The following is a 27,063-nucleotide window of genomic DNA, read 5'->3' as shown; positions in this document are numbered from 1 at the left end:
TGTTAGCTCGACATAGCTCTGCGCCAACACGCCGCCATTGGATTGGTGTAAAGACAATCTTTCGATACCTAGGAGGTACGATTGATATGGGTCTATTTTATCCCTACAGAGAGAAGAGGAATGACGGAAGAATGGGATCGGACCCCATTAGGCATGGAGCCGCCGTCCACCATGACAAAGTGACCGGCCATATAGCCGCCAACGCCGCCACCATCACCAAGGGTGGCCGGCCTCACTCTATCCCCCTCCATCAAAACGACAATGATGTTTTGATGGGTTTTGCTGATGCAGGGTACCTCTCTGACCCTCACAAAGGTCGCTCCCAAACAGGTTATGTCTTTACCATGGGAAGCACTGCGATATCTTGGAGGTCTACGAAACAGACCCTTGTTGCTACTTCCTCGAATCATGCAGAGATTATTGCTCTACATGAAGCCGTTCGTGAATGTATATGGCTAAGATCAGTGATTCGACATATTCAAGGAAGTTGTGGTTTGAAGTCTACCACAGATGAACCTACATGCATTTATGAGGATAATGCAGCTTGTATTGAGCAAATGAAGTTAGGTTTCATCAAGGGCGACAACACCAAACATATATCGCCTAAGTTCTTTTATAATCAGCAACAACAATCACTTCTAAAGATTGAAGTGAATCAAATCCGATCAGAGGATAATGTAGCGGACTTATTCACTAAGTCGTTACCTAAATCCACCTTCGAGAAACATGTGAAGAGCATCGGATTGAGAAAGTTATCCGAACTCCCACGATTGTAGCAATCAGGGGGAGATATCGACATCAGGGGGAGATATGATGTCTACATGTTCGATCTCGAAGAGTGAAGGACGTGTTGTGCTCTTTTTGTCCTTCGACCAGGGTTATTTTTATCCCACAGGGTTTTTGTTACCTGGCAAGGTTTTTAACGAGGCAACGGATGAAGCGTCACCACCAAGTTTGAAGCGGCACAAGGGGGAGTGTTGAAGGAATATCGATTTAGTGTGCCTTATCAAACTAGGAGTAGCAATAGGAGAGAAGGTTCTAGATTTCCCAATCCTACACGGATTGGTATTCCTTGTAACATTAGAACTAGTACTTTGTAATCCCTATATATAGGGCTCCTATTCTCAATAATATGATGACAATTCTCTCTACAATTTCTCTCAAATCTCCGTTTTCCTTAAACAAATTGACTATTTATTTAGCAATTTACTTTGGTTGTTCCAGGTGGCCTTCTCCCTTGTCTCTTACGATGCTCCAAATGAGCTTATGTTTTGATGCTTAGGAGGATCAGTGATTCAATGCAAGCTCAACATTGAACGGATTTTATAGCCACAGCACAACACCGTTACAATTATTTGACACTTGAAAAATATTTCGATTTTTTGAAAGATTTGAGAAGACATAAATGGAGCAGTTTTATTCTTCTTTTTTTGAATTTGTGGAGACTTTTTCAACTGTTGTTTGGCGTTTGTGGCTTTTGACATGATCCTAATGGAGGGTCACTATTATTCATGAGGTTTTTTTTTTTTCCTTTCTCTAATGATGTACCTTAGAGACCAGGAAATAGATGCTGGAAGCTTCCATATCGATCTGATGTCAGGTAGTTTTTTTTTTTTTTGGTAAGATGGGGGCCTAAAAAGACCCAAAAACAAGAACACCAACTTAAGGCATTACAAACTTTACTAGATCTAGGAACTTCACTCAAATCATCAAGGAAGGCATTGATAACTTGAGGAGGTGGTTGCTCCATGTAGATAGTGCCTATGTCAGTGTCCAAACTACACTTAGATAGCACATCTGCAACCATGTTAACTTCTCGATACACATGAGCCACAATGCATTCTTCAAATCCAGCTTTCATTTGTAGGCAGCTATCGATAACACTCTTAAAAGGATGAAGGCTATCAACACCATTGTTCAACAACTGAACAATAAATTCTAAATCGCATTCAACTATAATTTTAGGGATATTCAATTGATAAGCCATCTGCAAACCAAGAAGCATCCCCCAAGCCTCAGCCTCAATGACTTTGCCATATCCCATGTATGAAGAAAAACCTTTTATCCAGGTTCCATTCTGATCTCTAAGCACACCCCAGCACCAATGTTACCAGAATTGGATTTAGCTCCATCAACATTGAGTTTTACCCATCCTACATCAGGTTTTGACCATTTTAAATCAATAACATACCTCACATTTGAATCAGGTGGTTTGGCTTGGGCTAAAGACCATTCAGTAACAGCGTCAGTGATAATCTTCAAGGGAAGCAGTGGTCATTGGAAGTTTTCCTCAAACACCCCTTTATTCCTCCACTTCCAAATATACCAACATGTAAAGAAGAAGACATTACACCATTGGTTATCACCATAGCATCTCTTGGAGCAATGGGTATTACTGTATTAGCAGCAAGCCAAGCACCCCAATCCAACACCATGGCCCGTTGCATACTGTGAAAACATATGATCCTATTCCAAATATGACATACTTTGGGACAATCTCTAAACTAATGACTCAGGGATTCCTCATGGTTATGGCATCCAGGACAAGTAGCGTTACTGGAGAACTTTCTTTTGACCCTCTCAACATTAGTGAGAAGTTTTCCATGGATTAAAAGCCAAGCGAACACTTACAATTGTGGAGGCATGCATAATTTCCAGATAAACTTCCAGGTAAATTTGGTAGACCAGGTTCTTTGAAATGGATCATATAGGTGGATTTGACTGTAAAATGCCCATTTGGTGATTCACCCCCAAATTCTTTTATCTTCACCTCTACCTGGAAAACCAGCTGGGATGCTTGTGATAGTTTTCACAGTCTCCTGGTCAAAGTAGCTCTGAAGTAAAGATATATTCCAGTCATTAGCAGTCCAAAAATCCTTGACAAGAGCTTGATGATTGATATTCACAGTACTAGAAATCATATAAACCAAAGGTCCACAATCAAGCCATTTATCAGTCCAAAACTTAGTAGTGTCACCATTTCCAATCCTCCGAATAATGCCTAACGAGTTCAGCACCAAAAATAATACCTCTCCAAGTACTCGAGCAGCGCGAGTGAGCCTTGTAATCGTGATCAAGGATGTCAACATTCTTCAGATATTTGGACCACAACACTTGACTCCATAATCCAACCTCACCCTGGGCTAATCTCCAACTAACTTTGGCAAGAAGAGCTTGATTCATGTGGACAGTGGACTTTACTCCAAGACCACCATACTCTTTTGGTTTACACACCGTTTCCCATTGAGCTAAGTGAATTCTCTTTTTCCCATCATTCTCTCCCCAAAGAAAGTTCCTATTTAGCTTGTCTAATTCGTTGCATGTAGACATTGGCAGTTTGGCTGTTTGCATGGTATAAACAGGTATAGAAGATGTGACAGATTGTATGAGAGTCAATCGACCAGCAAGGCTCAATGTTTTGCACTTCCATCCTGCTAATCTTGACTGCACTTTCTCAACCACACTTGATGTCAGGTATTTAAAGATCTCATGTCAGTACGTTGTCTGGGGCTACGCCGTTTACGCCTGCATTGTTGGTCACAAGGATATTGTGCTTTCATGTGTTACTTACAGAACGCTCCAGGTTTGCATTATAAATCATCTGGACATGACAGTATTGTATACTGTTGAAGTTCACAAGGTAACAGTGTGTAAAAGGGAAAAAAGCTATAGGAGAAAAACTGAAGACAATTGCTTTCCAAAACAATCATACTCTTTGCTACAACTTTTTTAGCTGTACATATATGATTGGTGATTACATTGGACCGAATATGTCAAATGAACCCTCAGCTGCTTTCCGTCAAGCATTTCTGAGACGTTATGATACTTTTTTCCGACTCAAATACACCAAATCTATCTATATCCTGTGTTGATGAAACATGGAATTCTGATGATTGTTTTCCAAGCAGATTTGAAAATATAAGTAAAAGTGATTCACAAGCATGGAGTTCCTCCATCTTCTGGGAATCAATGACTTCCAACATCGGATCCTCCCATGGCTGGTCAAATGACCTGCACAGATTGTATGATCAGACCATTAGTTTTTATAGATGGTATCAGGAGGCACATAAAACACACTTTACAAGACACCAAAATAGGCCAGAACATCAGTTTACAGACACCAAAATGAGTGAGGAATCTGCTATTCCCTTTAACAAATGTCAGTTCGGACGAACAAAATTTTAATTTTTTTTTTTTCCATCATGCAAATTCACTTTCCTCTATTAGTTAGACGGTTAGACCTACAAGGAGTCCTGGAAAATGTCCAAAAAAGTACTGCCTTGTTTAACTTTGACATTAAGAAATGTTCAAAAAAAAAAAAATCTGTAATTGTAACTTTGTAAGCAAACACCTTATGACTAGACCATGTTCACATACCAAAAAGAAAAAAGAAAAACAGGTTGGACAACAGTATATACTAGAAAACGTACCCGCGCTTTGCTGCGGGACTTATTATTACAATTACATTAGGGATTATTATGCATCATTCGGATAATCAAATTTTATTCAGCTAATGTCAGTGGTGGAAATTGTTTGGCAGAGTAATTGCTTGTATAGACAATAATATTGTTGATCCCATAACATTACTTGGTAGAATCTTTGCGCAAACTGATTTGAATTCATTGATTACGGTGGAGAAATTGGAGAAAGCTGTACTTTGATCTCAAAGAGTGTGCAAAGACAACTACACCGGAATGAGCTTGAGATTCAATTAGGATATAACTTCAACCTGTTTTATGACCAATTGAATCTCAAACTCAAAATCCTTTCAAGGTCAAGTACACCTTACCAACTACCTTTTAAGGTCAAGTACACATTACCCAAATTTCTTGACCCCAATCAATAAGTTGAAATGAAACTTGGTGTGTGAGAACTCTTTGATGGAAGTTGGTCTGAACAAATTGAGCCAATGAAAAAGCACATTGAGATTTCTTTTGTGTAAGACTTTAGTGGCTTCATGTTCCACACCTTTTTGCTGGATATAAGTTAGCTTCTGGTCTTGTTATTAGCTTCCAGTTTCTCCAAAGTGGTTGTTTTGGCTGCGATAACATAGAAGTATTATCAAAGATGCTATACAGTATGCAATATTAAAAGCAGGAAAAATGTTATAAAATAGTTCATGTATGATTCTTAGCTGAAATGTTAAGATGGTGAGGTAGTACAGTAAAAGATTAAAGCAGTTTGATTCGGCATGTAAAAGTTTAGTGTGAAGTTAATCTACTTGAGACACGATCATATCTTAAGATAAGTACAATTTATGTGCAATTTGATATGAATTTATTTTCAGATTGTAAGAGTGGGAAAAGAGATATGCACCTTTATCCGAGAGTGAGCTTACACTGTGCTCAATCCTCTGTTTGAGTCTATTGCATATAGTTGTTTCTGCATATTTTGGAAGAACAACAAAAGCTTGAGAATATATATTAGGTGTTGATGATTATATGTCTAAAATAAATAATTTGTGTTCAATTAAGACAAATTCACCGGGAAAAACACAGAAACCTGCTCAGCCATTGGTACCTCACCATTAACAACAGTAACCTTTGCCTGAGAACAGAGTTCATAATATTTGCCCGCAAACATAAGAGCCCTAGCTGCATCCTCATTGTTGTTTCATCATGGTTGGAAATAGGTCAACTAATTCCAATACCTTCCTTGCTTCATATAACATCGATGTCTGCAGAAGAGATTGAAGAACAAAGTTCATCTATTCTTGACAGAAGCAACAAAAAAATGGTACTTGTATGCTAACTTGAGAACCAACATTGCAAAGTAATTTTACTTGAACACCAAGAATAATGGATTTGATTCAAGTTCATCAAGCAATCATATTATCAAACTACATAGATGAACTGCATTTCAAGTCGTAACATGAAATGCATGTTCAGTGAAAGAAACCTAGATCAAACACACTCTTCTTGTTTTATTGAAATTTTAGTGCAAACTATTATCAATGCATTAGCCTGTCCATTATATCTGAACGCAAGGAGAGTGTTGGTTCCATACATACAGTTTGCACTAATAATTAAAACAGATTTAATATTGTCACTGATATTTGTGCAGAATATTGATTTTTGATTTGAAGTTTCAAATAGTTAATTTACAAATAAACACAATACTTATTTAACTTATTCCTTAGTTATGAGCATAGAAAAGATAGATACAAATATATACAATACAGAAGAGAAATATAAAATAAGAGGGACCGACCTGAAAGCTACAATCTTTTGGTGCCTTTTTTATTTTATTTTCTGCATAAAGTGTTGTTCAAATGATTAAGTTTTTTTCTCAAATTTGGGAATGTGTTAATTCATTCTACTACTGTTGTAAAGAGATTTAACTCAGCAATGCAATGAAGAGAATTCTAAATAAATTATGAACATTTGTCAGGTTCCATCAAGTTTCAGTAAAAAATCCATATTAAATAGCAATAGAAGACTACTTACTGTCTGTTTTAGTATTTTCTTGCCAAATAACAGCAATAGCAGGGAAGCTGATGACTGAACAGTTGCTCTAACCTGTCCAAACGACCTCTCTAAGTCTAGAAGCTTGCGGAGATACTGACCAATAAGTGGTACCATTTCTGGATGTGCAGATTGACTTCCTCAAGAGCTGATTACCAGATGCAGTCACACAGTTGTTGAGATCTGCATGCAGTGTACCTGAAATAGAGACAGAAATTAGTTCAATAAACCTGAAAAACTTGAACATTTTGGTTAAAGCCAAAAAATTCCCTAAAACATCATTTAACTGTATGGAAATTGAATGTGTCAATTATAAACATGTGGCCATACATACATGCTCTAGATTAGTATTTATTTTATGAGAGACATGCTAGTGAGCTTACCATCAACCTGGATGTACCAAGAGCAGCTAAAGTTATATTATGGTGTACCACACCATCAAGTCCATGATTCCATGAATTAGAAGACCCTTTGAAGTATCCTTTCTACTGAATCAATTTACTAACTTTAGAAGCATCCATAAAATCATTGACTGTTTGCACCGGAATCAATTGCAGTGCAGAACCTGAAAGAGAGATAAAAACAATCTCTCTCTCTCTCTCTATTTTCAATTAGGAAAAAGAAAAAATATCACATTCCCAAAGATTTTAACTTTACTTGTGTTGTATAAGTCCATGAATTGTAGTACTTTTTCCTTCATACCAATTTCAAAGATCATACCAAAATTTTGCTGGCTGGTTACTTCAATGCTTTTTAACTTTACATGAAAAAAATATTTATGTCCTCTGAATTTGATAAGAAATTAACAAAAAGAAAAGAAGAGCAATGTTTTTTTAGTGTTTTTTTAGTAAATTTCTGATTTAAAGTTTGTACAGATTCATTCAATTCCACATCTTAGTCGCAAATACAGACTCAGATCAGCAGGTTTTTATCAGTAGAAATATTTTCTAAGTGTTAATTCGCAGGTAACATTTAGAAATGAAGTATATCAAATTGAATTCACTGTAACAGAAAGGTTTGTTGACTGCAGTCCAACCTGCCATAGTTACCTGCAGACATGGACATGTCTTTAGATTTCTCTGCTAATGCCACCATGTACTCCACTGTTTTCTTGCCTGCACTTTTAGAGTATCTTTTGCTGCATATGGTACAGAAAAAATGAATGAAGATATACTCTCTTTAATCAAAACCTCCGAGCCCAAATCCTAAATCAATCATATATGAAGACTTGTACTAATTTTGAAGAAATTTTTTGATAAAGTTCAAGTCCATACCTCTCAAGAAAGCTGATCCCTGAGCTTATCCATGCAAGGAAGATCCGAGCTTGAGCACGAAGCACCAGACCTTTCACCCTTCTTCTCATCTTCCTCCTGTTTTCTTTTCTACATTCACAACAACAATTTCATGGTCTATCTTCTCGTTCTCACTCTGCCCATCAAAATACTCAAATTTCAGTAAAAAAGAACAATGAAAGGAAGAATTGAGCATTTAAATTTCAAAACAGGGAAGAAAGCAAGAAAACCCAAAATGGTCTGTACCTTCTTTTGTTGTTTCTTCATTATTAAGGTCAAGAGCAGCCACTGGGATTGAAACCGGGCTCTTTCACTGAACTCTCCGCTTTCTGAACACCGTATAACCGAAGAACATCCAAATATAAAACTCAGACTACCAAACAAAGCCAAATCACATACACTAATCTAATCAAAAATCACAAAACAAATCCATGAAATCAAGGAAGCCACTGTATAACCGAAGAACATCCAAATCCTACCAAGAACAGAAACCCAACTCTTCTCTTACTTTTGCTGAAAAGAAAACCACAAAATCCGAACCCAGGTTAGTTGAAAACTACTTAGATTAGTTCTGAACAGGAACAACAAACTGGAGCTCAAACAAATTCAAACCCATCACCGTATAATCATGGAAAAACTAAGAGACCAACAAAAAAAGTAAATCAAACAAATTCAAACCCATCGTAGAATACCTGGGATGATCAGTTACTCAATTTCTGTTCCAATCGACCATCAACTTCTTCCCGTCTCCCTCTTCTTCAGTCTCAAACTCTCTCTCTATCCCTAGATAGATATAACGCAGCCTGCAGCTCTCTATCTTTCTCTCACGCTATTTCTCTCTCAAACTGAAGCTCTGTCTATTTACCTCTCGGTGGAGTGAGGTATCATAGACACGATACCACTGAGCAGAACCCAGGTGTCAAAGCAAAAGATACACACACTGTGTGAAGCGAAGAACAAAGACACGAAAACTTTGAAACGATATACAGGTGTCGGGCAAGAAAGATGAAGCAAGGACAACGTCGTCTTTTCAGCCAGCACCGGCTCGGCTGGAGCCGTCACTGTTCATAAGCCGATGAACAGTGACTTGACAATTAGTATATAGTAAATTACCATCTCCAGGCAGGATTAGCTTCATTAGGGCAACGTATCTTCAGCCAAAGTGATTGGACAGTTTCATTATCATGCAAGAAACCTGAACCAGAAAATCATGTAGTGTGTCAAGTGTAAATCTAGTTGTCATGCACGTGCACCTAAGTGTGTGCGTGTAAAACATTCAGTCAAGAAAATGGTTCCTACAAGATTAGTCATCTCTCTTGTTAATCATCCCAGCATCCCAACAAAACGCCAGCAGCAATGGCTGCAGCCATCTAAACTTCAAAAGAATAGTCCTAATATCGAATTTGTTAAGCATCTAGGCAATTGAGTTGCTACCTCTCTCCATGGAAATTTACAACAAAGCCACAGAAAACATACACCATGCCTCTGAGACCACACTCCCTGATCTTTTCTATTTGGATAACATTAGGTTCTGAAGTAAAGTGCATGACTAGACTGGAACTAATCATTCCTGGACCCAACTCCCCACTCCCCCATGTTCTACTGAAACACTCAACCGACAGATGCCAAATGCATAATCAATCAAATGTATAATTATTGAAATTTAATGATAATGTTTGTATATTGATCTTACCAAACATGTACAAGATATGGACTATATATGGTGGCCGGACACAACAAACTAAAAACCACAATTCCACAATGATAACCTCCTTAAAACAAGGAAGACAAAAGCCTTAAAACAAGGAGAGGAAGACAAGGAGCCTTAAAACAAGGAAAGGAAGACAAGGAGCCTTAAAACAAGGAAGACTTTTTTTTGTAGCTTCTAATACTCCCCCTCAAGCTGGATCAAGAGAGCTCCTTGAGCCAAGCTTGGACAGAAGACGTTCAAACTGAGCGGAAGTGAGAATCTTGGTAAAAATGTCTGCTAGTTGATCGCATGATCGTGTGTACACTGTTTCAATAAGTTTGGACTGAACCTGATCTCGAACAAAGTGACAATCAACTTCAATATGTTTGGTGCGTTCATGGAAGACTGGATTGGCTGCGATATGCATGGCAGCCTGGTTGTCACAATGTAGAGATATAGGCAAAGTGCACACAATGCCCAAGTCACCTAACAATGTCTTTAACCATATGAGTTCACAGGCTGTGGATGCCATTGCACGATATTCAGCTTCGGCACTAGAACGAGCAACCACAGTTTGTTTTTTACTTTTCCAAGTAACTAGGTTGCCTCCAATGAAAGTACAGTACCCAGTTGTGGATTTTCGATCGATGGCATTTCCTGCCCAGTCAGAGTCTGAGTAGCCCACAAGGTTAAAGTGACCATTGTTCTTCATAACAATTCCTCGATCAACTGTGCCCTTTAAGTAGCGAAGGATCCTCTTGACAATCTGTAGATGATGAGTGGTAGGGGAGTGCATGAATTGACTGACCAAACTTACAGCATAAGTGAGGTCTGGTCTTGTGATGGTGAGATAGATGAGCTTGCCCACAAGGCGTTGATAAACACAAATATCTGAGAGAGGTTCTCCTTCAATATCTATTTTAAGTCTGCTACTAAGAGGAGTGCGTGCAGGCTTACTATCCTTCATTCCTGCCTCATCAAGAAGATCAACAACATATTTGCGTTGATTTAAGAACATACCATTTGAGGAGTGATCCATTTCAATTCCAAGAAAGTACTTCAATGGTCCAAGATCTTTGATAGCAAAGGTATTGTGCAAGGCTGACTTGAGAGACTTAATCTCATCCATATTGTCTCCAGTGATGATTAAGTCATCCACATACACTAGAACAACCAACTTGCCAGCCTTGCCATTTCGAATAAATAGGGAGGAGTCTGCATGACTTCTCTTGAAGCTTGAGGCAAGAAGAACCGAACTCAATTTGGAATACCAAGCACGTGGGGATTGTTTCAAACCATACAAGGCCTTGTGAAGTTTGCACACCATTCCAGCTTCACTTTCACGTGGATGTCCAGGAGGTAATCTCATGTACACATCTTCTTCTAGATCCCCATGCAAAAAGGCATTCTTGACATCCATTTGGTATAGAGACCATCCACAATTCACAGCAACAGATAACAAAACTCGAACTGTGTTCATTTTAGCAACTGGAGCAAAGGTCTCCTTATAATCAACACCAAAGGTTTGAGTGAAGCCACGAGCTACTAACCTTGCCTTATGTCGCTCAATTGAACCATCGGAGTTGAACTTGATTTTGTAAATCCATCTTGCCCCTACAATTTTCTGTCCTTTGGGAAGCTTAACTATACTCCAGGTTCTATTGTCATCGAGCGCTTTGAGTTCATCATGCATAGCTTTCTTCCAAACGGGGGATTGATTTGCTTCTTCAAAGTTCCTTGGTTCGGTTTCTTTGGAAATCTTGATGAGGAATGCACTATGAGGAGAGGAGGTGCTGGTGGAGTGAGCGACTTGAGCAAGAGGATAACGTGGTGTGTAAGTCTCATATTCCTGAAATCTTGATGGTAGATGTCTCCCCCTTGGTGGGTTTCTTCGAGGTTGAGGCGTGTTTGGTACCACCTCTGGTTGATGATCTTGAGTGTTGGAGTCTGCCTGTACCTCTTCAGTGTCCACAATTTGTTGAACTGGTTGTTGTGAACTAGGAGTGTCTACTGCAGCTTCAACAGGAATTGGAGTGGGAAACAAGTCACAAATATGCTCCCCCTGAGGTTCATTGTCAGATAACTGAAAGAAAGAGTCAGACTCATCAAAACGAACATCCCTTGAAACAAAGAATTTTCTGGTCTGTGAATTGTAACACTTGTAGCCCTTTTGGGTAGATGAGTACCCGAGGAACACACATTTGATAGCTCTGGGATCAAACTTATCTCGGTGATTTGACTGAACATGTACAAAACACGTACAGCCAAATACTCGAAGGTGTGTTATGTCAACCTTTCGACCTTTTAGAACTTCAAATGGAGATCTGAAATTTAACACACTGCTAGGCAATCTGTTTATAATGTAAGCTGCAGTTTGAATTCCTTGAGACCAGAAATTTTTTTGGAACATTTGTTTGAAGCATTAAGGCCCTAGCCTTCTCAAGTAAATCTCTATTTTTGCGTTCTGCAATGCCATTTTGTTGTGGTGTTCCCACACAACTGGTGTGATGAATAATCCCTTGAGCACTGAGATAATCAGTCATGATTTTGGATGTGTATTCAGTGCCATTATCTGACCTTAGAATGCAAATTTTAGATGAAAAATGATTTTTGACAAGGTTATGAAAATCTTGAAAACACTTAAAGACTTCGCTCTTGAATTTCAAAAGATACACAAAAGTGGTTCGAGTGAAATCATCAATAAAGGTGACATAAAACCTATAACCATCAAACGATTCTAGGGATGCTGGTCCCCATACATCAGAATGTACGATCTCAAAAGGCTGAGTTGTTCTAGATTGAGAGATTTGAAAAGGCAATCTAGTAAACTTTGACATATGACATGTTTCACATTCATGAGAAACTTTACAAAAACTAGGGAACAATATTGACAAAACATGAAAGGAAGGATGAGCTAGGCGTTTATGCCACAATTGTTGTTGTGTTGCAGATTTGGATTCTGTCAGAAAACACTTTGAAAAGCTTGATGAAGTTGATATGTAGTACAAGCCATTTAGAAAGAACCCTTCACCAATCTTCTTCTTGGACACTCGATCCTGAAACACAACATTATAAGGAGAGAAAATAGCTAGACAATCCAACGAGTTCATTAACCTTCCTACAGACAGGAGTTGGAATGGAAAAGAGGGTACAAATAGTGCAAATGACTCAACACTATCTGAAAAAAGCTTTAGTTTTCCTTTTCCTAAGATGGGAACATCGTTGCCATTTGCAATTGAGACATGTGAAGGTTTTGACAGAGTTTCAAAATCATGTAAAATGAAAGAATTGTTTGTCATGTGATCTGAGGCACCTGAATCCACTATCCAAAAATCATGATTCTTACTGACATCTAAAGCATTAGAAATGGCGCAAATAATACCTGGGATATCCTCTGAAGAAGCCATATTTGATTTTGCTAGAAAACCAGCAAACTTTCCAAGCATAGCAGTTGTGCTTCCATTTTCATTGCTCTCTAAACTGTCTTGCTTCTTTTGAAGATATGTAGCAAACTCATTTATGAGAGTTATTGGATTGGACGTGAAGTTCATCATATCTTCAGAAATGTTGCTGAAGTTTGCCTTTGGATTAGAGATGTAAGAGCTTCTCTGAATGGTGCCTCTTTGATTCTTCTGGTCCTCATTGAATTTAGGCTTCAGTTCTGGATGCAAAATCCAACATCTCTCTCTTGTGTGGCCTATACCAGTTCGTCCAATTCGTTCACAATGAGTGCACTTCAGATCTGGCCTCTTGCCCTTGTATGTTCTATCACTTGTAACACTTTTATTTGCAACAAATGCTCGAGCTTCTGACCCTCCAGCACTAGCGTCCACGTTCATTACCCTTTTGCGCACTTCTTCACGTTGAATGGAGTTGCATACTGTCGTGAACGAAGGAAGCTCAGGACTCATCAAAAGATGACTTTTTAGATCTTCATATTCAGATCCCAGACTTGCAAGTAGTTGGAACACTTTATCTTCTTCAGCTCTTTTCAGCAATATGGTGGCATCAGTGGTGTGAGGCCTATACGTATCAAGCTCATTCCACTTGGCTTTTAAGTTGCCAAGATGTTGAACAAATGAGAGATTACCTTGTTGAATCCCTGCGAGATCTTTTTTGAGTTGGAACACTCTTGCTGCATTGTTTAGGTTGCCATACATGTCTTTGACAGCATCCCAAAGATGTTGAGATGACTCCGAATAGCTGAAGATTTCCGCAAGTTTTGGCTCCATTGAATTAATAAGCCATGACATAACAAGTTGGTCTTTGGATAACCAACTTTCATATTCAGATGATGAGGCATCTGGGATGTTGTTTTTGTCATTGATGAAGTTGAGCTTTGATCTTCCACCAAGAGCTAGAGTGATGGCTCTTGACCAAGGAAGGTAGTTGAACTCATTTAGAAGCACTGAGCATAGACGTTGATTTGGATTCCCGTCTGGGCCTTCTGTCTTTGCGACGAGAGAACCTTCTCCTTCTGTCATCTTAACAAGAATGGTAGAGAAACACAAGAGTCTTGAAAGAACAATACAGATGCAGGTCCTATGAGGATTTCTGCTCTGACACCATATTGAAATTTAATGATAATGTTTGTATATTGATCTTACCAAACATGTACAAGATATGGACTATATATGGTGGCCGGACACAACAAACTAAAAACCACAATTCCACAATGATAACCTCCTTAAAACAAGGAAGACAAAAGCCTTAAAACAAGGAGAGGAAGACAAGGAGCCTTAAAACAAGGAAAGGAAGACAAGGAGCCTTAAAACAAGGAAGACTTTTTTTTGTAGCTTCTAATAATAATACCTGCATAAATGGAGGCACTGGAAAGGAGAAGACTAAGGGCAGCAGCGACAGACGGTGGCATTTCGTAATTTGTTCCAGAGAGCTGTTGAAGGTAGAGAATTGCTGATGCCAAGATCTCTTCACAACCATATCCGTTTCGGCCCCTTTCTCCACATGCCTTGTCAGCATGAGTTATTAAAGACTGCAAACTTTTCAAGAACTCAGGATCCACGTCACTGGATGTCCAGTCAAGCTTCCCAAGAATTACAGTTGCAGTTAGCCAACGCAATAGTTTTGAAATCGAAGAATTCTTATACACCTCGTTGTCCTCTGGAATAGTAGTGAAACATTGATGAGATTCATTGGAATGAAGCATAGTTGCAGAGTCTGCTTCTACAGCACTGGAAATTGCCCACATGATAAAACTTGACAGCTTTTCACCACTCTGGAACATTTTCGGAGAAAATTTTCACTTTGTTGAAGGAATATCGATTTAGTGTGCCTTATCAAACTAGGAGTAGCAATAGGAGAGAAGGTTCTAGATTTCCCAATCCTACACGGATTGGTATTCATTGTAACATTAGAACTAGTACTTTGTAATCCCTATATATAGGGCTCCTATTCTCAATAATAATACACACATCTCTCTCTACAATTCTCTCTCAATACCAATATACTTAAACACGTTATAAGCACGACTCTAGCCACAAAGCAAAAACCCAAAATCCTCTTTCACCACCGCAGCCCCTAGCCCAAGCTAGCCGAGCCTTCACTGCTGCCCTGCGCGCCCCTGCGCCCACTGCTGCCCCGCGCGCACCTCCGCAGCCCCTGCTGCCCCGCGCACACTGCTGCCCCTACAGCGCACCTGCCTTAGCTACTCCCTTTTCTTCTGCTGCAACTCGCTGCCACTGCAGCACCTCTGCAGCCCCTACTACATCGCACCGCTGCACGCCTCTACTCGGATTACTTCGCTCCATCACGCCTGCATCGACACGCGCGTGATTCAAAACCAACAAGTAAGTACCCAAAAGAGTAAGTTTTGAAGTTCCTAAAATTTGAAATTTAAATATTTCTTCTTTTTCTCGGGGACTTGAAAACCTCCCTTCTTCTACATCCCACATTTCATATAACGTGGGTTCGATCATTGAAAAGCGGAATCGTGGGGATTCACGCAATTAACGAACTAAGAGCGTTCGTAAGACTTTGGACTAAGAGCGTCCGTAAGCATCGATTTAACGAACTAAGAGCGTTCGTATGCTACGGACTGAGAGCGTTCATGAGCATCTATTTTGACCATTCAAACATCATTGTTTCGGTCTAATCCAATTATTCTTGGAAATCGATTTCTTGGTAGCATAGCTCGGAAATCTTATTTATATTAGTTTTCGTGGAAGCATTGACTCCGAAACTAACTTGTTCTTGTTTCATCTTTCAGGATGTCAAACATGAACAACTCGATTTTGTTCCATTGGATTATGCAGGCAAAAGGTACTTAATTTGGGTCACTGATGTCGAGATCCACCTTATTGCCCGTGATTTATTGCATACAATCCAAGAGCTTTGTCCTATTGAAACAGCTCCAGACCCTCAAACTGAGAAAGATAATTCCAAGGCACTTGCCTTAATGAAACGTCACATGGATAGTGACCTACAGTTTGAGTTCACTATGCCAAAAATGCTATCAGACAACAGAGCTCAGACGACAGAATGGTCATTTTCTGTCGTCTGAGTATTTCAGACGACATTCAGACGACACATAAATTAAATGTGTTGTCTGAATACAATGAGAAACCATACTTGTTCCATTTCAAATATATGGTTAGATTCAGACAACACATAAATGTTGTCTGAAAAGATGGAAATTTTCTAAAATGAACCCTAGCAAAAATTTTAGATTTCCCTCCAACAAATTAAAGTTTTTTCCCTCTCAATTGCCCAAACTCTATAGCTGACTAGTCAATGGGTGATATTCAGACAACACATCTAAGAAATTGTGTTGTCTGAATGAGGTGAGTTTGACTGTTTTGATTTTAAGTCTCTTTTGGCAAAACACAAAACCTTCGTGTTTTTCATTCTCACAAACATTAACTCTGTCTAAAACTCTCTCATCAACCAAAAACTCGAAGCTCACGGTGTCTCGAGGAAAACTCAGCCATCGATATCTCTCAAAACTCGGCCATCTCTCAAATCTGAGAATCCTTACCCAAATCTAGTCTCTCCCTCAACCCCGACATACTTGCTGTTTCCATTTGCGTCTGGCTTAATGGAATTCTCCACCAGCAACTCAGGAGATTAGAGGAGGCTTGACTATTATTTTTTCGTTTGGGTTATTGGTAAGCCAAAACCAGGTAGAGCGACATCAACTATCCAAGCATCGAGTGTTCGGAAATCATATCAGACCATCAATTCGCATCATCAATTATTCGACAGTGTCAAGGTGAGGGATTTTCGAAATTAGATTTTCATCTAGAAGTTTGGGTTTTCAGTTTTTTGCTTTTGTTTTTGTTCTGAGTTAATGTTTTTGCGATTCTTTCTTCTTCTCATGATTAGAGTGCGAATTTGGGCAAATCTGGGTGTCTTTATCAGTTTATGTTTGCGGATCTTGGAGCCCAACACTGCAATAGCGGCTGCAATATTTGAATTAAAAGGTAATCTCGGTATGTAGGTTCTTATGTTTTTTAGATTTTGGCTTCTACGTTTTATGGCTTGAATGGGTGCGATAACTTTGAGAAAGTTCAAAGCCTATTGAAAACCTTTGTGTGCAATGGATGTTGCAGACAGATAAACGTAAGATTTAGAAAGTGTTATGGTATTATGGTCACTGCTTTCTGTATTATGGTATTTCTGCTCACTTTCATTTGGTAAGGTGGGTCTTCCTGTCTACTTTGGCTTGGTTTGTAATTTATGTTTGTTCTTATGTTGCTTTTGCAGGAAAAGTTTGAGTATCGTAGCGGAAAACATTGTTAACTTTTAGGTATGGCTGTTGCGATTTTGTTGTTTTATATGAGTTTCTTTGTGAAATTAGCAATAGAATTTTTAAGTCTACAATCTTTATCAAGGAGATTGTATGCGAGCATGGATTTTTGGTTGGGTTCAATCTTCTATTTTAGGGTTTTTTCTGGAAATTGATTTGGGGTTTCCTAAAATTCCATTTAGTTGTTAGGTGTCTTTCTTTGATATGGGTTGGGGGATATTGAAATAGATTAAGGTGTTCGGGTTTTGTCTTGGTAGTGAAATTTGTTGTTTTTGAATTTATGGATTTGGTGCTGTGGTTTATGAATTCAGGGATTCAGATTTGTGTTGTTGCTTGTTATAGCATTGCTGAATTGGATGGAAGAAAGAATGCATCCCTTTAATCAGGTAAATGCTCAGATCCTTGTATGCAAATCAATTTTTCTTGCTTCGTTTCATCTGTGTTTTGTAACACCTTAAAGTAAGGCTTCATTAGTTATTCATCATTGACTTATATATCAAATCACTGCAATAACTAGACCAATTACAATTCTTGGATGTTGATCAGATGTTGGATGTATGTCTGTCTTCATTATATTCTAAGGTGCTTCTGATGCTTGCCTTCAGGAAATTCTTTTGAGCTCCAGAAAGTTGGACGGTTTGCCTCGTGGCATAATACAAGCTAGGTCGGATTTAGAACTGAGGCCTTTATGGCTGACTAGTTCAAAGTTAACGGTAATACTCTAATTGTCTTGTTTTTATGTTTTTTCTTGCATGTCTGCATACTCTCTTTAATTGAACACCGGTAGGTGATTGCTAGATTGGTAGGCTTTAATGGATAAACATAAATTTCTTTATTGTAATTATTGTGCTGATGATGACACTTCTCTGATTTTGGGGTGGTTATAATGATTCAGGTTGATTAAGCAATCACAATTTACTGGCTATTGCAGCTGGTATTAAGCAGAAACATAGTGTTGATGATATTGTGCAAAAGGTAATAGATTTTTCTACACAGTGTTTAAAATGCTATCAAGAGACATGCTTGACCTAAATTTACCAATTTCAGTTTCTTCAAGAAAACTTTACGATTATACTATTCCATTATGATGGGAATGTTAAAGGGTGGTGGGATCTTGAGTGGAGTAACCAGGCCATACACATAGTTGCCCACAACCAAACAAAGTGGTATGTTAGCAGTTGCAACATGATTCTGTGAAATTCTCTGGCATTAAGCAACTATTCTTTTTATTCTTTATATATATATATATATATATTAGTTTTATCTGAAGTTTAGCAGCAGTCTGAATATTTCAAGTGTGAATCATCTTGCTGAAATGTGGTAATGTATCTAAAAATAATGCAATTTGTCTCCTCTTACAGTTGGAGTTATCAAAGAGCAGGTCCTACTTTTGCTGTTCTTGGATTTTCTCATTTCTCTTCTTTTTGGGTCTTTGTAGGTGGTTTGCAAAACGATTTCTACATCCAGATGTTGTGTCCATTTATGATTACATATTCCTTTGGGATGAAGATTTGGGGGTTGAGGATTTTAAAGGTATTATTCTGGTGTTATATACCCTTAATTACAATAGTCAGTTTAGAGAGTTATTTGAATACATGCTGGAATATCCAAAGAAAATGTTATGATCTTGATGACTCAAATCTTGCAAATGCACTAAGATTAATATATATATATAGTAGGGGGGCAATTGAATACTTGTACTTAAACATCTTTGTTATATGTTTGACTAGTAAACTTATGTGGCACACTGAAAAGAGAATTTGTCAAAATATCTGCTCTCTGCTTTTTCAATATCCAGTGTCACAGTTGGAGATGGTGCTGTTGGAAAGACTTGCCTTCTCATCTCTTACACTAGCAACACTATTCCTACTGTATAAAGTTTCTCACCTTCAACTCCCATATAAATCCCAGTCCTGTCATTTCTGTTAATGGCACTGTGTTTCTTTCCTTCATGTGTTTTCCCTTATTGTTGTTTTCTTCATTGTTTTAATTCCTGAAGGATCTTTGTTCTTTCTGTTTTCATTCACTTTTTCTTTTTCTTGACAGGATTATGTTCCAACTGTATTTGACAACTTCAGTGCTAATGTTTTGGTTGATGGGCAGACTGTGAATCTGGGTCTCTGGGATACTGCTGGTACTATTTCTTTCTACCTCTCTTAGAATTTTGAGGCTTAAGGAGGTTAAGTACTTTTTCATAGCCAACCGTAGAAGTTGATAATCCCAAGTTTAGATATTAGTCAAAGAATAATTAAAAATGTAATTGAGTTAATGCTATTCTATAAATTTTCCAACTCCCTTCATAATGATATTTTGATGTTTCAAACATGTCAAAGCTTGAGTAATGTGAGAAAAAATGGGAGTGAACACCACACTTGCAGGAGATCCCGAAATAGGTCCCAACTAGGAAAAACATAATGAAATTTTTATCATATATTGGAAAAAACAAATGCATTTCGATGGTAGCTCATCCATGTATAACAACCATCAAAGACAACGTCAATGAACTTTCTCTTTTGCTTTGGAGGAAAAAAAAAATCACCTAATGCATATATAGTACCTTTCTGAGCTGATTAACACTAGCATATATGGATACAATGCATACATGATCATATTGTTTGAAGTAGTTATAAAGCACTTCTCTAATCAATGAGTGCTTGATACTGTTAATTAGTATTATTTAAAGAATATAATGTAACCTATATTATGCAGGTGAAGAAGATTATAAAAGGTTGAGGCCTCTTAGTTACAGAGGAGCTGATATTTTTCTTCTTGCCTTTTCTCTCATAAGTAGGCCTAGCTATGAGAACATATCAAAGAAAGTAAGCTCCTTTTTCTCTACCAAGATTCTACCCTAAACTCAAAATTCACTTTTTCAATTTGTACATGCACCAAATGTATAATACTAATCAGATTCTATGTGTTCTCTCTTCTCTTTTGACCTGTTGCATGTTATGTTGGAGAAGTGGCTTTCTTTTGATCATTTGTGAGTACTGTAGTTCTATTTCTAATGGAAAATAGTCCATTGTGTGATTTGTGATTTTGGGTTTTGGTTAGTATTGATTAAAGAGTTGGTTCAGACTTGAAATTCACCGTGGTTGCTGAGAATGATTGGTGTTTGAGTTAATCAGTTGAATATTTTGCTGTAATTTGGTTATAATCAGTTACATATTGGTTTTTGTTAATCAGTGCTTACTATATGCAATGCTCTCACGATGCTGTATGTGCCAAGCTAAACTTTTTAATCAAATTATCTTCAACTTGTTAATCTTTACCTTCTAAATAGACACAAGGAGCAATTACTGACATTATTGTTTGCTGCATAGCCTGCACTCCTCAACTTTAGAAGATTATTGCTATGTTTCTTCCTTCACACTAAAATTACAACTTCTGTTTTTAGCTTCTCAAGGACGAGATTCTGGATTTGCCTTGGTTGTTACTTTGGGGTCATCAATTGACTAGAGGCCTTCAAAATCATCCAAAAATTGTTTTTACCTATGGCAATAAATACTGCTGTTTAGTGCTGTTTGAAATTTAATTTCTATTTTAGAATGGCGCTCTTTGTTTTACAAGGGAGATTTCAAATACCATTGTTTTCAGCTAGCATGCTTTTTGTTCAGTTGTGCATTATATGGTGTGTTCTTGTTCTAAAAGGTTAACAGAAGATTACGCTGTGGCATATATGGGATAATTGCTTTGATCTTCAAAAGTCTCTGTAGCAGAAATATTGATTTACTTTTTACTCTGCAGGACAGATGTGGTATCATTAATCATTGCCGCATGGTCGATTTAACCATGGTTTCAGTTGCTGTAAATTTTGTTGCTTTTTGGAGGCTATTGATTACTTCCCAATCTTTAGATATTTAAGAATTAAACTTTGATCTGATATAAGGAGTGCCCTCTACACTTGAAAGAAGCAATATCCAGTGTGTGTTTTGCTGCACCAAGATGTGCTGATCTGCCAGAGTTGCTTCAAGTTCAAATCTGCCTTCACCAAACATGATCAATAGTATGAGATATCAGTGTTTTTTGGGTTCCATTTGTTGATCATGCCAACTGCTATGGGTTATTGAACTGATGTTTACTAAGTTTAGCTCCATTATGAATGTATGTATAGCTGCAGTAACAGATTAATCAAATATTGGTATTTTTATGAATGGATTCCATATTTGATGAATGCATTGGGTAGTTTCCAGATTTACATAATTGTGGCACAACGAGAATACAAATGTCATCTGAATTAGAAAGCAACAACAAAATGAAATCCAAATATGTTGTTGGACATATCTAAGAACAATAGAAACAAGAAAAAAATATGTTGTTACTTGTGCACTCAAACAACAGAAAATTGTCATCTGAAATAAAAAGCAACAATAAAATGAAATCCAAATATGTTGTTGGACATGTCTAAGAACAACAGATACAAGAAAAAATATGTTGTTACTTGTGCACTAAAACAACAGACAAATGTTATTGTAGGCTACTAAAGACGATAGATAAATGTAATCTGAACTGAATGCTAATAACATTTAATTGTTATTGGAATTTGAATAAAACAACACTAAACTGTTATTATAATTCCATTTAGACAACAGATAGAATTTCATATCTTCTACTTTGGTGCATTCAAACCACAGAAATGACCATTTTTCTGTCTTTGGAATAAGCATTAGATCATACAAATTATAAGGAACTGTTATTTGTTTCCAGATCACACGACATTTATCTGTCGTTTGAATTCACTAGTACAAACAGTTAGCACATGTCTTGATTTCATCAGACAACAGAAGACTTAACAAATTTCTGTCGTCTGATAAATAAGACGACAGAGGAAATCTGTCGTCTGATGCCCCAAGAGACGGCACCGTACTAGACAACAGAAATTTTTTTCATCAGACGACAGATCTCCTCTGTCGTCTGATTGCTTTTTTGGCATAGTGGTTCATAAATGAGGATAGCGCCATAAGTCTTTGGCATGCGCTTCGCGAACGATATGGCAATGTTCGTGACTCCATACTTCCGAATACAGAAGCAAAATGGAAAGATCTTCGCTTTTCTGAATTTGACACTGTCATGCAATTTTATTCGGAAGCTCTCAGCATCAGAGCAATGATGCGTCTCTGTGGAAAAACAATCACAGAAGACCAATTGATTGAGAAAACCCTCAATACCTTCACCGTCTATGCTATGAGGTCCTCTGACTTACTCCGGACTCATGTAAATGCAAGACGGATCACAAGTTTTCAACAGCTTATTGAAGCTATGGCCACTACTGAAAGACATGGCAATGAACTTGTGAAAAGAAGATTTGATAGGCTTCAAGATAGCTATCAAGAGCATCGTCCTATGGCTAGAGAAAGTCGCCATAGACGTCATGATCCATACGATCGAAATGCTCAAGAAGGTAATCGCTCAAAGCGACAATCTCACGACCGTAGGAGGCGTGATTTTGAGGGAAATAAGGTTGGAAACCATGGAGCCAACTTTGGCCATGGGCATCACTTTCCAACGCCACCAGTCCTAAGGACTATGCATATTGCGCTAATGCGCCTAAATCAAGGGAGAATCCTCTCTATGGTGTCTATTTCTGATATGGAACGTCTGATCAATGGACCTGAATTTGCAATGTACCTACGAAGGTAGTCGCATCATGGTGATCAAGACATCGAGTTCACAAAGACTTTAAATCTGGCGATGAAGACAAAATGCCGCAGATTTTTATATTTCCAAGAATTATGTAATGGCAATTATGCCTTAAATCAATAAAATGACTTATTGTATTAACTCTTTCCCTCTAGGCGTACTCAAGAGTAATTGTGATGTCTAGGCAAGGTTTGATCTGAGAGAACGGTTTTAAAAGTGAGCAACGCTCCACCAAAATCTCGCCTTACCTTACCTGGTCACAACCAAATTGAAATTACCGAACGGATTGAGTGACTACGATTTGTCTTCGGTTTGATTTTTATGTTGGATTAGATTTTGGTCAAGAAACTTTGATGTAATCATTGGCTATTATTAATAAAGTATCGATTGATTTTATCTCATGTCATGGACATATTTTTCGAACTTTATTACTTACAAGATGTAAGTGCCAATGATTTTCATGTGGAAACACATTGTGAGAATGGACAAGAGTTCCTTTGCATCACCTCTAAGGACTACGGACATAAACGAGTCTTAGAGAAACTTATGTGTCGCTCTAGTGGGTTATATACAACCACTATTCGAGTCATTGAATCCAACCATGTCATGAGAGATGATTTATGGGATTCCGACACATATAGGCTTTGGCACGACCGTTTGGGACACCCAGGCCGTGACATGATGATCCGTATATTAAAGACTTCACACGAACATCCCTTTTTCAGAACGAAAAGAAGTAAAACTCGGTTTTTGGACACCGAAGGAGCCCCTGCGCCTCACGGCACCGTTCACCCCCAAATCCGGCCATCCTTGGCCGGCGCCGCCTTCCCCCTGCGGCCTCAGGGTGGCATTGACGCCACCAAGGCTCCTTTGTCTCCAACTTTTACTTCTAAAGTCACTTGTGATTTTGTGGCTCAACCAAAATCCTCATTGGTTGTTTCTAAAGCTCATCATTCGTTCTGCAAAGCCTGCTCTTTAGCAAAGTTAGGATCGAGACCATCCTATGCAAAGGACACCAAAGAAAATATACCATTCTTGCAGAAAATCCAAGGTGATATTTGTGGACTTATTCAACCATCATGCGGACCATTTCGATATTTTATGGTATTGGTTGATGCATCGACACGCTGGTCACATGTCATGCTATTGTCCACAAGGAACGCTGCATTTGCTAAACTCCTAGCACAAATAATTAAGTTAAGGGCTCACCACCCTGATCATCCTATTAAGTCTATAAGATTAGACAATGCTGGAGAGTTTACATCAAAGACTTTTGATGATTATTGCATGTCCATTGGGATTGATGTTGAACATCCTGTTCCTCCTGTTCACACCCAAAATGGTCTCGCAGAAGCCGCCATTAAACGACTACAAATGGTCGCTAGGGCATTGGTAATGCGCACCAATCTCCCTATTTCTACTTGGGGCTATGCAATATTGCATGCAGCTGTGCTTATTCGTCTGAGGCCCACTGCCACTCAACCCTTTTCTGCGTCCCAGATGGTGACTGAGTATGAGCCTAATGTCTCACACTTACGCATATTTGGGTGTGCAGTTTATGTGCCAATTGCGCCACCACAGCGCACCAAAATGGGTCCTCAAAGACGATTAGGTATTTATGTTGGATATGATTCTCCAACGATTATCCGCTACATAGAACCCTTGACAGGCGATCTCTTTACCGCTAGATTTGCGGATTGTCACTTCGATGAGACAGTCTTCCCGTCGTTAGGGGGAGATAAGAACATCAATGTTCAACAGGAACGACAGGAATTGTCGTGGTCTGTCCCCACTCTGTCTCATCTTGATCCCCGAACCGCACAGTCCGAAATTGAAGTGCGGAGAATTCTCGATCTTCAGAACGTAGAAGAATCGATGCTTGATGCGTTTTCTGATATCGCTAAAGTGACGAGATCACATATCCCTGCTGCAAACGTGCCTGCAAGGATTGATGTCCCTAAAATTAGAGGACATGACGCCACCTCAAGAGTACATGAGTATGGCGCCAACGTCCCCAATATGGGTGACTCAGTGGATAGGCCCACGGCTCCTGCCAGGAAGCGCGGGAGGCCCATAGGTTCGATGGATTCTCGCCCAAGAAAGAAAGCGAGTTTGGCACAAAATAATCCATTAATCATCGATGTGAATAATCCATCTCATGAGAATATTCCGGATTATGGTTATGTCCAAGAGACATCATTGGGGGACGCTCCAATGTCAGGACCAATTCCAGAGAATAGAGAGATCTCCATGAATTACGTACACTAGTGTACATGAGATGATGGATAGTAATTCTATGGCTATTGATGATGCATTTGCATATCATGTTGCAAAAGGAATTATAGAATATGATGATGTCGAACCTCGCTCTGTCGAAAAATGTCAACGAAGAGCGGATTGGCCTAAATGGAAAAATGCGATCCAGGCTGAATTGGATTCACTAAACAAAGAGACAGGTATTTGGGCCTATAACGCAGACACCCCCAGATGTAAAACTTGTTGGCCATAAATGGGTCTTTGTTAGAAAGCGTAATGAGAAAAATGAGGTGGTTAGATATAAAGCCCGCCTCGTGGCGCAAGGTTTCTCACAACGCCCAGGAATCGACTACGAGGAGACGTATTCTCCCGTAATGGACGTTATAATGTTCCGCTACCTTGTCAGTTTGATAGTTTCCGAAAAACTTGACATGCAGCTTATGGATGTGGTTACAGCATATCTCTATGGGGATTTAGATTCAGAGATATATATGAAGGTTCTAGATGAACTTCAATTACCCAAATCAAGTGGCTCTAAACCACGGAGCGCGTTTTCAATAAGATTAAAACGCTCACTATATGGATTAAAACAATCCGGACGGATGTGGTATAACCGTCTAAGTGACTACCTGATTGGGAAGGGATATATTAATGAAATATGCCCATGCGTGTTCATTAAAAAAACAAGTTTCGGATTTTCAATCGTAGCAGTTTATGTCGATGACATGAACCTAATTGGAACTCTAGATGAGTTAAAGGAAACTGCTAAATACTTGAAATCCGAATTTGAGATGAAAGATCTTGGGAAAACACGGTTTTGTCTCGGTCTAGAACTCGAGCACCGTAATGATGGGATTTTGATCCATCAATCTGCATATACTCAAAAAATACTAAGGCTCTTTAGTGAAGATAAAGCAAAGCCTGTAAATACTCTCATGATTGGCCATAGTCTTGAGCCCGGAAAAGATCCGTTTCATCCAAAGGATGAGGACGAAGAATCATTAGAGGCCGAAGTGCCCTATTTAAGTGCAATAGGTGCATTATTGTACTTAGCTCAAGGCACAAGACCGGACATCTCATTCGCAGTGAACTTGTTAGCTCGACATAACTCTGCGCCAACACGCCGCCATTGGATTGGTGTAAAGACAACATTTCGATACTTAAGAGGTACGATTGATATAGGCCTATTTTATCCCCACAGAGAGAAAAGGAATGACGAAAATTTGGGATCGGACCCCAAGAGGCAAAACGTTGCCGTCCATGACTTTGCCGCCGTCCCCCTACTCTCCTATATCAAAATGACAATTATGTTTTGATGGGTTTTGCTGATGCAGGGTATCTCTCTGACCCTCACAAATGTCGCTCCCAACAGGTTATTTGTTTACCATGGGAAGCACTGTGATATCTTGGAGGTCTACAAAACAGACCCTTATTGCTACTTCCTCAAATCATGCAGAGATTATTGCTCTACATGAAGCTGTACGTGAATGCATATGGCTAAGGTCTGTAATTAGACATATTCAAGGAAGTTGTGGTTTGAAGTCTACCACGGATGAACCTACATGCATTTATGAGGATAATGCAGCTTGTATTGAGCAAATGAAGTTAGGTTTCATCAAGGGCGACAACACCAAGCATATATCGCCTAAGTTCTTCTATAATCAACAACAACAATCACTTCTAAAGATTGAAGTAAATCAAATCCGATCAGAGGATAATGTAGCGGACTTATTCACTAAGTCGTTACCTAAATCCACTTTCGAGAAACATGTGAAGAGCATCAGATTGAGAAAGTTATCCGAACTCCCAAGATTGTAGTAATCAGGGGGAGACATCGACATCGGGGGGAGTTATGATGTCTACATGTTCGATCTCGAAGAGTGAAGGACGTGTTGTACTCTTTTTCTCCTCCTCGAGCTTATTTTTATCCCACAGGGTTTTTCACTCGAGCAAGGT

At 38.7% G+C, this 27,063-nt stretch overlaps 3 protein-coding genes across 10 annotated transcripts in view; all 3 read right to left on the bottom strand.

Annotated features, from left to right (window-relative positions):
• Positions 1-1,206: 1,206 nt before the first annotated feature.
• On the bottom strand, positions 1,207-2,044 carry LOC133730829 (uncharacterized). The gene is made up of 2 exons (XM_062158344.1): positions 1,675-2,044; positions 1,207-1,277 (listed from the first exon to the last, which is right to left on the bottom strand). Exons 1-2 carry the CDS (start codon positions 2,042-2,044, stop codon positions 1,207-1,209), a joined length of 441 nt encoding a protein of 146 aa, XP_062014328.1.
• A 1,607-nt stretch (positions 2,045-3,651) lies between these two features.
• LOC133734417 (putative disease resistance RPP13-like protein 1) overlaps positions 3,652-27,063 on the bottom strand; it is a 28,080-nt gene continuing 4,668 nt past the window's right edge. For 2 of the 5 annotated variants that reach the window (XM_062162066.1, XM_062162065.1), the window contains exons 4-6: positions 14,259-14,682; positions 8,870-8,951; positions 3,652-4,011 (exon numbers count right to left, since the gene is read on the bottom strand). The gene's annotated coding sequence lies outside the window, so the exon portion shown is untranslated. Of the gene's footprint in view, positions 4,012-8,869; positions 9,010-14,258; positions 14,683-21,002; positions 21,197-27,063 lie in introns of those variants that run through there. The other 3 variants (XM_062162068.1, XM_062162069.1, XM_062162070.1) reach the window with 3 other exon arrangements.
• LOC133734419 (uncharacterized) lies at positions 5,526-8,810 on the bottom strand. 4 transcript variants are annotated; one of them, XM_062162074.1, is made up of 8 exons: positions 8,449-8,810; positions 8,236-8,269; positions 8,003-8,085; positions 7,739-7,892; positions 7,514-7,602; positions 6,519-6,662; positions 6,211-6,251; positions 5,526-5,677 (listed from the first exon to the last, which is right to left on the bottom strand). In XM_062162074.1, the coding sequence occupies exons 4-8, from the start codon at positions 7,825-7,827 to the stop codon at positions 5,603-5,605; spliced, it is 438 nt and encodes a 145-aa protein (XP_062018058.1). In that variant the 5' UTR covers positions 7,828-7,892; positions 8,003-8,085; positions 8,236-8,269; positions 8,449-8,810; the 3' UTR covers positions 5,526-5,602. The 4 variants fall into 4 exon arrangements, with proteins under 4 accessions (XP_062018058.1, XP_062018059.1, XP_062018057.1 ...); XM_062162075.1 differs by lacking the exon at positions 8,236-8,269; XM_062162073.1 differs by having other exon boundaries at positions 8,003-8,269; positions 8,449-8,809.

This window comes from Rosa rugosa, chromosome 2 (genome assembly GCF_958449725.1).
Source record: "Rosa rugosa chromosome 2, drRosRugo1.1, whole genome shotgun sequence".
NCBI lineage: Eukaryota > Viridiplantae > Streptophyta > Magnoliopsida > Rosales > Rosaceae > Rosa > Rosa rugosa.
The sequence above is the reverse complement of the archived record's forward strand: the minus strand, read 5'-3'. Positions and strand labels throughout refer to the sequence as shown.